We start from the raw sequence: 18,028 nt of genomic DNA on the forward strand, positions 1-18,028 counted from the left end.
TTTGTTACTTTGAGGCTGATATATTTACTTTCCAGGTCTACCTTGTCATGCTATTTAAAAGAAATAGGAGCTGGTTTTGAAAAAAGGCAAACACCTGGAAGCTGAGATGATACGTGTACATGAATCATTAATTAAGTTCATGAAGGAGCTTTCTAATGGGCTGCACAACATTCCCTTCCTGTAATTGGTATATATGCTCAACAGTTTTAGTGGGAGACAGGGCCCATTATTCTGCCCAGCTGCTAGAGAGCCACTGCTGAACTGTTGTTTCTCCTATTAAGCAGTCAGCATAAACTCTTCTCGTTACAGCCTCTGACATCGCCCCCAGGGCAAGCAGACACAGAAGAGCAATTGCCGAATTGTGTATGAAAATTATAGTTTTATTGTCCGTACAAGTGAAGGTTCGACTCTGTCGCCTGCCCTGCTCTGCGTTTGTGATAAAGAAGCAATTCTTCTGCAGAACAAATAAACACAGTGCACCATTGTAATCAAAGAAACAGGCACTATTTATGAATTGGAAAGACTGGTTAACAATAGTACCAAACAGTCCAAAGGCCCAGAAGCAGTTGTTTGAGTAGATGTAGAGAAAGCAAGAGTTACGAAATGTTGAAGCAGAGCTTGGGAATGCAAATGACATCACTCCCCTTTGGTTAGTTTAACAAGCACGACTGATAGGTTGGGACCATGTACTTAATGTTTATATAAGCATCTTCACCGCCGTAGCGCTCAAAGGCTTCCAGGGTCTCTTGAATCAAGTCTCCAATATTTTCACGCTTCTGTTGGCTGTAGTCAATGCCATCTCCTGAATTCACTAATTGATTGATCAAATCAAAGCAAAAACAAAATAAAACAAAACAACAAAACAAAATGAGGACAAAAACAGAAAACATCAGGTTAGAATCTTCTGTGGAGAAAATTATTTTTTTCCTTAATAGACTCTTGCAAGTAAGTACACTAAAGGCAAGTTAATATGGCAGCACCTCATACTTCTGATACCATGCTCTTATGTTCCATGATAAATTCAAAAAGTGCCTAGTAAAGGTGAAGGAAAGAAAGGGGGGGAATCTCTTTCCCATAAACATCTAACAGGAAGTGTCCCATGCAGATCACATCACTTTCAGTATTCCCTATCATCCAAAGGCACCAAAAGGATGACTTGTTCTGCCAAAGTGTTGTGTTAGTGTGGATATATTAAAGTTGCACATACACCACTGGAAACTAGAGCCATCTTAAATATGCCAAAAAGCTGCAGACTTTTGCTATAGTCTGAACAGAGAGAGAATCATGAGTTATCTTTTATGGAAACAGTCTTTGTTTACTCTCCTATATATGCTCAGGCTCAGTTCTTCAGAGTCTGCTCATTGTCCAGGCATCTATTCTTTTGAAGGACACAATTACCAGCGTGACTCTTGAGCGTCAGTGTCAAGGCTTTGCCCTACAGCATCCCCGCTAGAACAATGGCCTGATACTGAAGCAAGCCAGTTGTACTAGCAGCTAGTTCTGCGATTAGGCCATGCTTGGGAGTCAAGAGTGAGAACATACAGGACACTATATTTTATTATTCAGATAAATGCAAAAGGCAAGATGTCTGATATTTTAAGGAGGTTGCTTACACGTACCCAAAAAAACCCACCTCACTGAGTTACACAGCAGCATAAAACAACTATGGGCTAGTTACCAGCATAGATACAAATTTAAAAATAATTATTATAACAATAAAATTTTAGCACATTTTGTCAGAGGGGGGGAAGACTGTGACTAAAGAACCTGTGTGTCTCCTCAGTCAACTGTCCAGGTACTAACTAACTGGTGAGGAGCAATGTCATGGTCTCTGCTCTTCCATATTCTGGCTTCTTTATCTTTAATCTGGACCTGGACTATACAGCCATTCAAAGAGAGGTCTTCAGACGAAGGACTGCCCCTGTAACCTAGGCATCCTCAAAACATAACCAGGCCTATCGGGTAGTTGCCTACTCACTATTAACAAGGTGACTTAAATGCACTACTTCTTCCCAAACAGCTGGAAGAGGCCTTTAAGCCAATGTAATTCCAGATGGCTCACCAGACAGGTTTCTGCCTCATTTCTTGAAGCTGGCATCCACCTAGCTTCTTCTAAGGGGAGGACAGAAGGTTGACATAGACTTAACACATTATGAGAAGGGAATGGTCCCTGGCATGATCTGTTTGCTTTAGAGAGACTTAAATCAAGATGATAGAGCTGAAGAAGCAGGAGATGTGCTTTACTTCAGAACAGTCATTGGGGTGGGGGGAGACAATAAACGCATCAACATAATTATTTTTTGTTTCCCAAGAAACAGTGTTAAGTCAACTCAGTGTCAATAAGGGAAGCTATCTAAGCCCTTATATGAAGTAACAATTCTTTCCAGCTTCTCTGCTGTGAGGCAACTGAGGAAGTGACTGGTAACATATCTTCATAATGAGATAGTATATCTGGTCATGTAAAAAACCCAGTTTAGAAGCTTCTGCAAATATGAAACAGATGTAAAACTTGGACACACAATCCTTCTTCCAGGACACGGATACGATTCACAGTCTGGTCTTGAGCATATTTATTTAGAAACGGGTCTTACCCACTTTCCCCTGGAATTACTTCCAAATTAATTTCCACATTTTTACTCCAGAGTAATCTTAAGGGAGGGGGAAATGGGAGTACTCTAAAGTAAATGGCTCACAGATCACAGCCATATAAAGGATCATCCTACAATGCCCTCAGCATGAATACTTTTGGATTCACATCACAAATAATTTGGCAATACCCACTAGATGATTTAGAAGTTTGGCACTGAAATGCAGAGCTTTTCATTCCCCTATATCTTTGGCATTAATCCAACTTGCATACATAGTAACTTGAAGTAGGGATTGCCTGAAGGTTATTCTGTGGCTCAGGTGACATTATTTTGGCTCACTATTTTTTTATAGCAGACAGGTGCCCACAGCATAAAATGCAACAGTCCTCTTAGCACTATTTGTCCATTCAACAGACAGTTCTGGAGGAGCCAAGAGAATTATAAAGGAAGCCAAGCCATCTTCTCCTGTGCTTGACATTTTCCTCAGAGCCAAGGAACAAGCGCACAAGGTTAATTTTCTTTCAGTCATATATCTTGAAACTCTAGTGCAGTAGAACTGATCTATGAGGCCTTAAGTCTTGCTCAGGTCACATTGCTAGAGGCGGGCACTTAACACGGTTTGGCACCCTCAGGTGGGTGTCCATTCAGAGGAAGCAGGGCAAAAAAGCCTGCAGTGCTGCTTTTGACAGGCGCCTGCAGGAGGAGGTGGGACGTGGAACTCAGATTGTCCATGCATCCCCCTATGGGCCTGATCTGTTGAAGCATGCCAAACCGTTGAACCTCAGTAAGTATCCAACTCTACACACTACCCATATTCAGTCATTATAGCCTGAAAGCTTGGGGGACTCTCATCATGGTGGAGATATGAAGATACATTCAGTTCCTGCCCCCTGGGGCTCTCTCACCCAGAGATCATCCAGAACTTCACAGTTAGCACAAAGTTCTAGAGATGAAGTTGTAAGCACATTTGGAGTTTAGGCAAGCCCTGTAGGCATGTTCAGATAAACACACTTATGAACTCTCCTTCAGACCTTTGCACTCATCCACACTTCCAAGCTGTAGTGCCTGAACATGGCAACTGTCCTCAGGAATTTTATTCAGGTTGGGGAGTATACTTAGTCTGATGTACTCTCTTACATCAGGCGAAGTGCACTCCCAATCTGAATAGAATTGAATTGGAAGATCTCACATTTCTCTGATTCCAGTTTGCTTACCCTTGTTCAACTCTGATGAAGGGAGTGGGACAGAGAGTACAGAAGCTCAAAGTCAACACTCTGTCTTATCCAAACTAGGATTCCAGGACAAAGCAGTATTTGAAAAGATATTTAAGTCCAGCAATAAACTTATGAGGGCGATCATTTTGAAGTGAGCCTTCTCAGTGATATATTCATAGCACTTGCTCCTTTGCATTATGTCAACTTAGTTCTTTCTGGGCCTGCACATAGTACATGATGTCACAATATAGCATGAGAAAGTTTACTGCAATGAACTTTACTGAATACTGTAAATCAAGTGTTTGCTTTATTTTTTCCAGACATTTACTCATGTCCCAAATACGATGGTGGTATACATACATATCCCATTTCCCTGGCCCTCTTTGCACTGCAACACTCCAATGACATGGAAAACATTTTAAACATCACAATTGTCATATGAAAGGCAGATCTCATGGATTTATCTATTCTGGCATCGATGAAATATGCTCTTGTAATATCCATGAGTGAGCATAAGAACTCTAGTGTTTTTACATTTGAAAACAACAGGCAATGTTGTATCAAAACTGGGTCAGTGAGCATAGGAAAGGGGATTGAGTTACAGCAACACTCAAGAAAAAAGCTTGAAGTAAAAGGTACACAGAGACGGTACACCATTCCAAATAACTGGTCTAAAGTAATCAGTTTATGACAGTGATGGCATGTCTGAAAGTCCATTAGCATTGTTATGGATTTCCTTTCAAAAACAATTGATGTTGACGCCTTCTTATTAGTGATTGTTCACCAACTCATTTTATCTATGCAATGCAAATCTCAAATTGTCTTTTCATATCTAAGTGGGATCCTGACACTCTGTACTACCAGCTGTAAAAACCATTGTTAATAGAAAAACAAGTGCAAAGTGATCCTGATATTCATTGCTCTCTGTTGTCTAATGTTCCTATCTCTAACTGAACCATTTGAGGGCTCTTTCAGATGGTCCATTGGTTCTTAATCTACCAGACTTTGTGTTCATGTCATCTGTGTTTTCCTCTCCACTCATACAATGTTCCTCTTGTCTTAACTGGTAATGTGACTTCTTCTTTAACTTTCTGCTCCTTTTTGTCTCTGAAAACATGGTTTGTCTTTAGTATGACTATGTAGAGCAGAGCAAAAAGTGTAGTCTTATGACACTTCCCATTTGAAGCTGATGAACAGAGAGGTCCTCCCAGTAAGAAGCTTTCAATTAGCATTCAAACAATCAAGCAAGTGAACAAGAAAAGCTCTAGAAGAGAAGTGGATTTCCTTCTTTCTTTTTAAAAGGATTCCTTAAAGAGCAAAGAAATGGACTTTGAAAGGAAAGTTTGCATACAAATATTGATAAAACCTATGCTACTTTGCAACTAGGCAAGAAAGGGGCTGGAAACTTTTTTCCATCTATAAAAGCCATAACTTTCGTATTAGTAAGTGCCACATAAGCAGAACTAGAGACTAGTCACTTCTCCCTTCCAGTGCTTTAATCAAACCCCAGACTCAGCCCATACACACCAACCAAACCTGCATGCTGGCAAAGGGAGTACTCAGTTCTATAAAACCGCCCTGCACATTGCATGTGTCATAATATGGGTGAGAAACACAAAATAAATTCTGAAGACAGAGGTAGGAATTATGAAGGTGTATATCCTAATAACAGGATAAGGCCAAACATGAGTTTCTCTGTTCCCACATGTTGCATGACCAATCACACAATCAGCTGCAGAACCAATCCTGAAATGAGTACAAGCCCCAGCATGCAAAAAGAAGCCTGTTGTGGTGTAGGAACCACTTACACAATCACCTTTGCATATAATGAAATGCAACAAGGCATGACAAAAATGGTTGCATTCAAAGGTTTTTTTTAAAAAATGGCACAAGTTCCAAGAGGGAGTGTGGCATCCACCCAGGTCATGAATATTCATAGGATATCTGCATAGACCAATGGGAGTGTTGGAGGGGTGGAGTCAAGAGATACAAGAGTCTCAGCAAGAAGAGGAGGAGTTATAATAAGAGATAGAGAGTTGAGGAGAGTTGAGAGAGTTTTGGAATTTCGGCAGGAGAGTGGTGGTTGAGAGGGATAAACAACATTTCTTGTTCTGTCAACACATGTATCAATAAACAATTTATATTTGGTTCTTTTAAAATTACATATGGCCTGGACATCTTTAGTTACTAATAGGCATTGTTGATGTAATCAATTGGTGGCAGCTGAGGGACACGTAGCATGAGCTCCTAGTTTGGTGAAACAAGCAGGGGGCACGTGGGAATCGTGACAGGGAGTATTTCACAACTGAATATAAAATACTGGTAAATATAATGAATACTTGAAGTAAGAAAAGCATAGTTGCCTATCTTTATACTAGCTGCCATATCATAAAATTCTACACCTCTCTCTGGGTCAGCACTAGAAATGATTGCCAAAACAAGGATTGCTTTCTCCCTTCCAAGGCACAGATCTTGGCAAGTACCAATTTGTTATTTTGACAATGGCAGGTAAAATTGCTATACCTAGAGAAGAACTGGAAAAGATTCCTAGTTTTCCATCAGCTGGCTTCACACAAATAAACATTTAGAAGTTGCATGCAGACCCCTATGCCAGGTTAGTGCCACAGGGCTCAACACTGGTGACGAGACACTGGTTCCCTGCACTGCTGTGGCTCTTGATCTGAGGAAGGAACTAAAGGATAGTTCTGAACTTGGACATTCACAAAATAATCGATAATCCTCCTGGCCTGGAAAGTTACCTGATACACAAAGGTCAATCTGGTGCCACAGGCTGACTCACAGGCTTTGTACTCCCTGTTGCCCAAAGCACTCACCTGCATCTGGCCCTTGAGTACCTGGCTGACTGACCCTTAAATATATGAACATAAGAACAGGGCTCCTGGATCAGCGCAAGGATCCATGTAACCCATAATTCTGTTCCCCCAGTGCCCTCTGCAGCTCATGGAAGTCCCACAACAAGATGGGAGTGCAACAGCACCCTCCTGCTCATCCTTCAAATCAACAAGGCATCTGGGTTGAACTATGCATGGCACAAAACCTTATTTAGAACAGGAAATTCCTCAAGTGCTGATTTTCTGTAGTTGTCACAGCAGGAATTTCTTCTCACCTTCTGCAATTTGCAAATGATCTTGCTTTATTGTGTTTGCCCTTCTGGCCACAAGTGCATTCTTTTTTTGCAAATCTGATTTCTCAGACACGAAAGACTGTCTCAGATATGGCTCTTGAACATTACAGGTGACTTATCTCTACTATGAATAGTTTGGCCTTGAGGTACAGTCTCCGTCAGGTACTGGAAGGAATATTTGTCCATCATAGCCACTCACAGTCCCATTTTCTATGAATTTATCCCATCTCCTTTAAAGCTGCCCACTGATCAAAGTTTCTAGTCATCACTATTTCTTGTAACAGGGAATGCCACAAATCCACTAAGCGCAAGGTTCTTTTTTATACCTGTCCAATTTCCCACCACTCAGCTTCAGTAGGTGACCCAAGTTTTAAAATTACGAAAGAGGCTCCCAATTTACTTTGTCCACACTATGAATAATTTGACATACGTCTTTCATGTTTCCCCTTAATTTCCTTTCTCTTAGGGACAGTAAACTGAATACCCTAAGTATGCTTCTGTCAAAGGAGTCTGTTCACCTTTTAGAAGTGTTACTTCTCTACAGTAACAGAGATAAGAAGCCAGAATTAGCTCCAGGGTGCTAAACATCCTTGGCAATTATACCATCAATGAGACATAGCAATAGCTTGATCCTGTCCAGAAAAGTTCAATACAGATACTGGATTTGTGAAATAATCCTCCAACATATTATGCCTTGGAGGATGGAGTAAAAGGTACTCTGAAAGGGTCAGGCAACGAGAGGATGAGCTATAAAGGATAGTACAAAGTATATCATTACTGACAATGTATGCCATGTGCATGGTTCATATCCTCAAGACAGGCATTGTTCCTTCTAATTTCATGACACAGTTCATAAGCAATGCTACTGAAAGGCTATTTCTGCAAAGAAGTCACCCACAAAGCACCACAATAGCTTCTCTACTGAGCTACAGGAATTAGTAAATCTTTAAGGCAGAGATGGGAATGATTAACCCATCAGGACAACATCCACCCTGGTATTTGCTAGCACTAGACAGATGAGTCACATTGATTTCCTCAGCACACCTAAGGCTAAGTATCTAGTCATAATAATAATTAGAATGACTGCATGGAGGAGAAGGGAGGGGGGAGCCCTTGCTACGTATGCGCAGCAGTCTCAGTTTGCTTGTCTCTAGTGTAATGTTATTTCTGTGTTATTTATTGTATAGCAAACATGTGGGTAACCACAAAAAAAGCTGTCTGTATGATGCCAGAACCTGGATTGGATTCAAGCTGTTTATTGAAGCTTCCCTTAGTGGCAGAAAAATTAATCAACATGAAGGAAATTTCGGAGAGCACATCTGTCATGCCACACTCCCCGAGTGAAATGTCTAGCAGACGCAGCATGAGGCAAAGGCTCTTGTCCTAGGAAGCAGCAGGGCTATTATTACTGTGCATAGGAAAGGATTTTGCTCATTGCAGAGGAGAATGTCTGATCTAGAGAAATGGGATTAGATATGGTAGGAGCTTGAATTATGAGTAAGTCCCAGATTAAGTATTAGGCTTTCTTGTCTGTTATTATTTATGCAAAGGTGCTTATTATATCCAAAAGTGACTTTGTATTTTCTTATTTCCTAAGAGCTCTTTCAGGTGATAATATCAGAGGGGAGGTAATCTTCAGTGGTGACTATCATGATGTTAGAAAACCAGTATGATTTTGTTTGAGTTTTGGATTTGGAACAGGTAACATTGCTAGCCATTAAATTCACCTTTCACTCCTTTAGGAACTTCTGTTCAAAAGCCCCAAACAAAGACCCTAGACCAGTGAGTGACTACATCTCATATTGACAGTGTTTTTTGAGAGAATTTCATGGGACATATCTTAAGTACAATCCCGTGGGGGAAATATCAGGATAGTGTGATTTTTAAATATACAAATTAAGTAAAATGACAGTGATATTGCCTGATGGAGTAGGAGGACAGTCACCTTGATAACCTGTCAACCTAATGTAGGAAGATCCAAAGTTTGCTTTTCAAACTTCAAATTAGAGTCACAACATTTTTCCATGGATGCCTATTATTCAGTTTAAGGGGTCAAACATGCAACAAAACTTCATTATACTTGAGTACTACAATCTAGACATATAATTATCGTAGGCTCCAAAAGCAAAATATATGAAAACCCAGGAGGGGCATAAAAGCTCCTCTCACCCACCTGCCCACCATTTCTACCAGCAACCATTTCCGTCACTACACAGAAACAACTGTCCAAGAACTGAACAAATCCTCAGGTCATCACCCCCAGGCTTTCTCCATGGTTTCCACAGAAATCCTACACATTTGTTGTTGCTATAAACCTCATTGCTGTTTTCCCCCCCCCCCTTCTGTTTAAGTGATGTGAAGAAGCATAGGATGCTGCCCATACTTTACAACAGATTGGAGAAGAGAACCTTTGTTCAAGAGACTCCTCCATGTTAGGACTGTGATCATTCCACAAGAAGGAGAAACATAACCCTCTCTACTTTTACTCTTCTGGAAGATATGGTTCCTTTGCAAGCATATTCAACAGAAGTCAGATTTTGGTTGAACATCAGGAAAAACTTTCTAACTGTTAGAGCACTACAGAAGTGGAACCAATTACATTGAGAGGTGGTGAGTGCTCCAACACTGGAGGCATTCAAGAGAAATTTAGACAACCACCTGACAGATATCTTTTGATTTGTATTCCTGAACTTATAGGCCCCTTCCAACTTCATTATTCTATTCTATGATTTATTAGCAGAGACTTTGCATACTACATAGAGTATGCAAACATTTATTCCTGATCTTTCTTCGCATCATGGTGGAAGAAATGCATGCTTACTATGTGGCTTATATGAAGAAATCCATTCGAAAAGCTGAGTGAAATCTATTCAAATCTATGGAAGTCCCTTCTAATGATAAAGTGCACTGTAGACATTCTTATGGCTTATTAGCTTCCTCTTCTAAGCAGTCATCTCTATTCAATATGTTTTAATCTTTTGGATGTGTTCAAACACCTCTGTTGAAATCAACAGTACTATATTTGCCCTTGAAAATGATCTGTTCCCAAGGTCTTGTCTTCGTGGAAGACATAAATTGAAATTGGAATGGCTGAGAGGTAGAAAAGTCACTTCCCAAGATTTTAACTGTTCAAGTCTGCCCAGGATCTTTTTGTAGAGAAAGAGTTTCAAAGAGACTTCTGAAGATTCTTTGAAGTAAGCGCTAGAGTTCCATCTTAAATTCTTTTCTAATACAGAGAGAAGCCAAGAATCAAACCCTTTTCAGCAGAGAAAGCTACAAACATGCTTTCTGTATTGCCTTGCTCCTTGTGGACTCTAGTACAGATAATTACCATCATCATTAACATTGCCAGCTTGACCCCTCCAAACCTTGCTCAGTGGATTTGCTCCCTTTCTGCAGTATACTGGGCTCTTGATCTCAAATCTACCCCTGCTGCTACTCAGATAGACACCCACTGCACCCTTTCATGCAGCTGCCCAAACACACTTGAGGCTGCTGGGCCCCTGCTTCATGGATCTGAATTCTGTTAGGACACAAACCCTTATACAGTGATGACGCCACTGGTTACAGAACACTTTCAAAATTTATACACTCTTTCACTGCCCTCTTAACAGAGCTATGGATGAAGAACCAAGGTGGTGGATGTTTCATACTTAATATCTGCCACTGGGGGGGAAAGGGATGTTTGTTGTAGAAAACAACAGGAGTTTTTTATTTTATAACAGATTAAATGCTAAAGATTAAAACAACAATAGTGTCAGGTCATAGGTATACTATGCTGTTCTCTGATATATCTAAATTAATCCCTATCTTTTTAAATCACATGTTCATTCCTAACTTAAGCCTTGTCTATCTACAGTTCTAACAAACTATCTAGCATTCTCAGTCCTAACTATCTAAGCTTCCTAATCTTATCTGAGTAAACTATATACTCACTGACTCTTTTATATTCTCTCCCTCTCCCCACTGGATTGGGGAAAGCAGCAAATCATAACCAAGTTCCATTGGGGCGGAATCTTTCTCCCCTCCTTAACTACCAAAACAGTTCTGTCACTCGCTAAGCACTCACCTGTCAATCAACTCATTCATTCCATTATACAACCAATTAACCTCCTTATACAATTAATAATGAAAAAGAAGAGAAACAGAAGGGGCCTGAAACCATCACACTGACATTATCATATGGTTCCATTCAAAACATTTCATGAAACATACAAGTTTCAAAATGCAGAGACGTCTAGTTTTCAGCATCATGTATTCCTACTGTTTACCATCAACCTTGACACAACAAATCCAGAGGCAAGATGTTGTGCAAATACATTGCTGCAATCAAATGTTACAATTGCTTGTATTGCCCAGATCTTCCCTCTGCACCCACATACTGCACTGACTGAGAGATGGAAGATCAAACACACAAGATTTCTGTTGCATCTATGGGTTGGATCCTAATATATACTAAGTCAAGGAAGTTTGCTCAAGGAAAGGTTGCCATTTCTTCAGCCCTTTCATTGCCTATAACCCCTGCAAAACCACTTCAGAAAGTCAAAGGAAAAAAAAGGAGTGAGGCTTAGGGAAGGAAAGGATGGGAAACTTGCCTTCTGTGAATTAACCCAATTAATTTTAGGATTCAGGCCCTGTTTTAGAGATCCTAGATAATTTGTTTTCTCCTTTTCATTGTCAATAAAATCACAGCTTCAGTTAACAACATATGATGATAGAACTACAGTGGACCCTCGACTTACAGATGGCTCGACTTACAGACTTTTCGAGTTACAGACTTCTCTGGCCCCAAAATTTAGATTCGACTTGCAGCCAGAAAATCGACTTACAGACCAGAAAAAAAACAAAATGGAACAAAAATAGAATAAAAACCGCTGGTTATGGGATTAATCGGTTTTCAATGCATTGTAGGTCAATGGAGATTCGACCTCCAGACTTTTCAACTTGCAGCCACTGTTCCAATACGGATTAATTCCGTAAGTAGAGGGTCCACTGTATCTTAAATAACTTTGTAAGGGGAAAAATGAAAATTGACATTGATCCAGTAGTATAATCCTTGCAAATTTATATCATAAAATGTATTTGTAAAATCAGAAACCAAAATAATTTACTCTGGAAATGTTAAGGCCAGCTCAGTGGTTTAGGTATTTGGCTACAGAGTCAAAAGTTGGCACTTAGATTCCCCACTGTGCCTCCTTGACAGGGGCTGGGCTTGATGATCTATAGCAGGGCTCAGCAACCCTGGTCCATAGCCCGCTGCCAGTCCGTGGGCTTCCCGGAACTGGGCCACGGAGACAGATCTCCACACACCCCCACACGCAAACATGGCAGGCATGTTGCACTTGCACGGGGTGTGTTGTGCTCACGTGGGGTGCGTGATGTGCTTGTGGGGGGCGTGTCACGCTCACGCAGGGGCATGTCATGCTTGTGCGCATGCATGTGCGACAAGCCCCCTGTAAGTGCAACACGTCCCCTGTGAGCATGACATGCCCCCCCGCACGGAGCCCACCCCCCAACTGGTCCGTGGTCCCAAAAAAGTTGGGGACCACTGATCTATAGGGTCTCTTCCAGCTCTGCAGTTGTAACATGATGATGATGATGATGACTTTAAAAATCATTTTCAATGTAAGCTTTCCACTTCTTCAAACACCTATACATTATATTTGTACTTTGGAATCTGAGTGCGATGAGCTGTACCTCAGAAAACTTTAAACGTTGAATACTTAACATAGCATGCATTCAATTATGACCTTAAACGTTTATATCCCTGATCCTCAGACCAATTCAATTTGATCTGCAAGCACAATGCATGCACTGTGACCATTTCAACAATGCTGATCTTTCTTCCTTAAGTTCCACAAAGGAAAGGAAGCTTGGTAAAAGATGAATTGCTTTCTCATATATGGCAAATGATTAACTTCTGTACATCTTGGTACCTAACATGGCGTTTTCCAAAGAAGACTAAACAATCCCTTGGTAGTAGCAAAAAAAAAAAAATTGTCCACAAAGAAGTCACAAAGGAGTTTATTCCTTCATGAAATTGAGCTGTCACCACCAGCGCTGATAGAGAAAGAACACAATGTATTCTCAAAGGCTTTCACGTCCGGGATCTGATGGTTGTCTGTCCAACAAAGCATGGACAGAATTCCTATTCTAATCCTCTGAGGATGCCAGCCACAGAGACTGGCAAAACGTCAGGAAGAGCAACCTTCAGAACATGGCCAAAGAGCCCGAAAAACCGACAACAACCATAGGAAAGAACACACTCCAGAAAACTGTGGGAAGCTTCTCCTCATTGAACCTGTCTCCTCTCTTCTCCTGCATTCGCTCCATTTCAATCCATAATTTCAGTGTTCATTTTCCCATTTCTGCTTTCTTTCTCCTCCATGCCTTAGCCTTTTTTCCTATCCTTTCTTCCTCAGCTCTTTGCAAACTCAGAGTCCCAGGTAGCGTCTGTGGTCCGTACCTCCCACCTAGATCTTTGGCGGATTGCCCAGCTGTGCTCCTATCTTGATGCTGGGGTGCTCACCACTCTGGTCCATGCGCTCGTAGTCTCGAGATTCAACTACTGTGATGTGCTCTACATGAGGCTGCCATTGAAATTGATGAGGAAACTACAAATGGTCCAGAACACGGCTGCCAGACTATTAACTAGGGTGAAAAAATACCAGCACATTTCTCCCACTCTGGCGGCCTTACACTGGTTGTCCATTCGTTTCTGCATTGACTTCAAGTTATTAATGCTTACATATAAAGCCCTAAACAGTTTAGGACCTCGATACATGGCAGAGCACCTGCTCCTACCTAGCTCTACTCATGTCACTGGATCTAGCCAGGCTGGGTGGCTGAGGGGATTGACTCCGAGAGAGGTCCGGAAGGAGAGAACTAGAAACCAGGCCTTCTCAGCGGTGGCTCCTCGCCTCTGGAACATCCTGTCCCCTGAGATTCGCCTGGCACCCTCGCTGGGAGTTTTCAAGAACAAGCTGAAGACGTGGCTCTTCAGGCAGGCCTTCCCCCCTTCCATCACTTAGTTGGACTTTGCTTACTTCTCTTTTTTGTTTGGATATTGTCTGTTTTAATTCTTGTTTTATATTGCTCGTACTGTAAGCCGCCCAGAGTAGATTCGTTTGAATCTAGCTGGGCGGGAGGAAAGCTGAATAGATAGATAGATAGATAGACAGACAGACAGAGAGACAGACAGACAGACAGACTTACTTGTAAATAGGCTTTGTTTTATTAAACACACACACACACAAGACAAAAAAGCAGTTGTTATTGTGGATTTTCACTCACAGGAAACATTAGCAACATCAGATGCAATTCTTTCTACGCTCAGAAATTTTCCTTTAGAAAAAATTGTTAACATTGAGATACTAAAATGAAATGGCACATGACATTAGCAAACACGTACATTCCAGGAAGTAGTGGGGGAGAAACAAAATATTTCTTCAGTGCATTGTCCCTGGAAGTATTTGCTCTTCTCCAACAGCCTTAACCAAACAGTATATACTCAGCAGGAGATAGAGGCAAGAAGCAAAATTCTCAGTGGCCTTGGCAGTCCGGTTGTACTGCTGTTGCAAAACAATGAAGCAGGTCACAAATCCTGCTGGGCAGGCCGAAGGGGTCACATTTTGTCCCTCTGCATTATCTGCTGGAATTTATACAAAAACAGGCAAACCCCAAAACAAAACAAAACAGTCCTCAGAATGCAACATGGACAAGGGCTGAATAGATTAACTGCCAGTGGATTGAAATGCATTTCTTGCATATTATACTCAAGACTATGTTCCCTTGCAAAAGGAGCTGAATTTATATGTATATATAAACAACATGGATAGCACCATCTATTTGATAATGTTAAGCAACGCAACAAAGCATAAACACCATCAAGGCTAATTACTTTCAAGAAAAATCAGCATCGTGGAATAATGATATAAAAGCCATACAGGTACAAATGCAAGCAACGTCTTGAGTGAATGTATACATTTATTTAACTTGTTTTAGCTTCATCTCTAATTTTTCTTGGCCCCATTATTTAAAATCCTTTTATCCAAGCCCAACATTCTCCAAGGCTAGAACAGTCTCAGGGCACCTTCTAGACATCACCAGTAAGATATTCACTGGAATCCTGAAGACATGACACATGAACTAAAAGAGATGTAATGGGTGGAGGAAAAAAGACAACCTCAGGCTCCAGCTTTCACAGATACATCCAAGCTTGTTCTTATATTATCTGGATGACATGCTACTACCTCCCATGCTGCTGCAGAAAAATGAGATCCTCCCCCATAGCAAGAGCCTACCTTCTAGCTTCTCTTCATTTCAGTGTTCTCTCATTTTCCAGAAGCTTGACTCATGTAGGCCCAGAATTGGGCCTTCCCACATTTTAACCTAGCAATTCAAGAAAGACTGGCATTGCAGGCAGATACAAGAACCGGCTCCAATATGATAAACACCTCTTCACTGTAGGTTTCTTGTTATGGTACTTCATGGAATACTGACAAGAAGGCTCTTTGGAACTTTCTATTCAATCAGTTGGTATTAGGATGATGACAGCAAAGCAGGTGAGTAGAAGAAGGTGCATGTCAACCAAATTGGGAATAACTAATCTAGAAGCCTTTAGACAATGGGTTATGGGGATAGTGTACCTCAAGCTAGGTAGGTCAATACTACCTACCCATTTGACCCTCTATACTGCATCTTCCTAAAGCTTAGGAGGGCTCATCCCTGTATCCACCTGCAGTCTTCCCTGCAGTCTTCTCATTCAAGGCCAAGCTGATCTTAAGACAATCTAACAGTGTTAACCGACCTACGTGTGCAAATGCTATTACTTTCCCAGTGGAAACAGTGCAAGAGTCTCACAATCATATCACTGATATGATTATTCTAACAGACTGATGTCTTTGTAAAATTTGAAAGTATATTCAGGAAATGAACACGTTCAATAATAAAATGTCTCTCTTTTTTCCAAAGAAGAAGGGAGGAAGGAAAGAACTGCCAGTAGAACCACAGCACCCTTCATTTGCAGCCTATACAAATTATTCTAATTTACTCCAGGATTCTTTTAAAAACATGGAACTATTAACAAATGCTGCAATTTTCTGTTTATTGTTTTTTCTCTGATTGTGTGTGTGTGTGTGTGTGTGTGTGTGTGTGTGTGTGTGTGTGTGTGTGTGTGTGTGTGTGTACATGTGTGTGTACCCACCTAGTAGACTTATTCAGTGTCCTAGACGTGTGTGAAAGAAACAGTTGTGCTGTTTCTTTCACACACGTTTCTTCCTTTTTACCCCCAAAAGTGCAGGGCTAGGATTGAACACTTGTACTTATGAAGGTTAAAGAACTGGCAGGAGTGGAAATTTACTGTGTTGATTTATCTCCAAGCCAGGTATAGTCCGGACAGCTGCAATATGAGTTTCCTTATAAATCCATGGCAATAACCTTAACTCTGACCTCTACAGATGGGCAAAGGGGACTGGAATTTCTTTATACTGTTTTCCCCCTTTTTTTAAAGGGGCAAGGCATGTCTGGTGAACAGAGCTTCTGTTCTATTTTTCAAAGAACAAATTACATTTTACAAAAGACATGCACTACCTTCACTAAGCTGCATTATTTTCAGCAGATATTTACAAGTCACAAAGGGATGACGACTACATTTTATCTTTCTGTTCTTCATTGGAAGAAAATGCTCATTTTAATTCCGAAAAGTCCCCTCATTTTGTGTTTTCTTTTCAAATCAAAACACCGTGTATACACAGTACACCTTTCAGTAAACAATGACCATACTTTATTTACAGTAGAGAAAGTCAAGCAGTAAAGGAAAATGAAAAGTTGCTTAGTACCACTAAAAAACCATCCTGTTCATTGTCTGCCCCACACTACAGCCCTTGAGTCTTTGAAGCATCATGAGTTCAGGTTCAAGCCCTTATATTTCCATGTCCCTTTTTCTAGTAATTCTGAGAAATACTGCATTTCTGACTTCCTTTATATGGCTGGATATAAGGGGTGAGACAGCTGAATGTGGAGACTCCTCACCCCACCTCCTTGCTGGAGTGGTTGGCTGTGTGGGGAGGCGGGGAAGCGGCAGCTGAGCTGCTTTCTGGATTGGTGCAACAAGAATGACAATGGCCACATACACTGCATGGGAACCAGTAAGTGAACCGACTGGTTTGGGTGGGGGAGACTTGACTCCCTGGCACCCATGGTGCCGATATTCATATTTGTCTCTCCAGGGGTATGAATATGAATATCCCATGTCTAGTCTTAATTTATTTAAAATATTTACAATTTGCCCCATAATAAAAGATCTCAGGGAGTGTTATAAAAGGAAGCTGTTTAAAACAGATTAAAATGTTTATAACTGAAATCCACTCCATGACCTATTCAGGACAGATTCTTGAACGCCAGGGACTTTGGTAAATAGGCACACTTTAGTTCAGTACTAAAATGAGACCAACATTGGGAACAACCAGGCTCCCAGGGGGACAATATTCCACAACTGTGGTGCCACCGCAGAGAAGGTCTTATGTGTGTGTAGTGTATAGCTTGCACCAGTGAGACATCCTGAATGGCCTCTCTAGAAACCAACAATGCTTGGGCAGGCATGTATAGGAAGAAGTGCTCCTTCAAGAATCTCATAATGTTCAGAATCTTAAATGTCATCATAAGCACCTGGAATTCAGGCTTGATGTATATTGACAGCCAGTAAAATTCCTTTAGGACCAATGGCCTTACTGAAGCACCATGGCACTAGTTTTAAAGGAACTAAGTAAGAGCTTGTCAGCTATATCACAGCTACTGTACATGCTGCACTAGTTTCAGCCTCGTGTCATCTTCAAGGACAGCACAGTACATATAGAGTCTATTTCAGTAGTCCAAGAAGTTGCCACTCCATGAACAACTCTGGTGAGGTTATGCCTGTCCAGGAAATATTGTACCTGGTGTGCGAATTAAAGTTGGCTATGGAGTTTACCTCAGCTTCCATTGACAAACATGATCCAGAAGTAAGCTAAGCTATGCAGGGAGATTGCTTAGGCAACTCCTAGACCTGCTGTTACAAACCTGCCATCACATAACTCTGGTCT

General features: G+C 41.0%; 1 protein-coding gene across 4 annotated transcripts in view; it reads right to left on the reverse strand.

Annotated features, from left to right (window-relative positions):
* Positions 1-359: 359 nt before the first annotated feature.
* Positions 360-18,028, reverse strand: part of PACRG (parkin coregulated) — a 323,734-nt gene continuing 306,065 nt past the window's right edge. For all 4 annotated transcript variants that reach the window (XM_072994479.2, XM_072994458.2, XM_078383212.1 and 1 more), the window contains one exon: positions 360-811. In XM_072994479.2, the coding sequence (XP_072850580.2) occupies positions 651-811 (161 nt within the window). In that variant the 3' untranslated portion in view covers positions 360-650. The remainder of the gene's footprint in view (positions 812-18,028) is intronic.

This window comes from Pogona vitticeps, chromosome 1 (genome assembly GCF_051106095.1).
Source record: "Pogona vitticeps strain Pit_001003342236 chromosome 1, PviZW2.1, whole genome shotgun sequence".
NCBI lineage: Eukaryota > Metazoa > Chordata > Lepidosauria > Squamata > Agamidae > Pogona > Pogona vitticeps.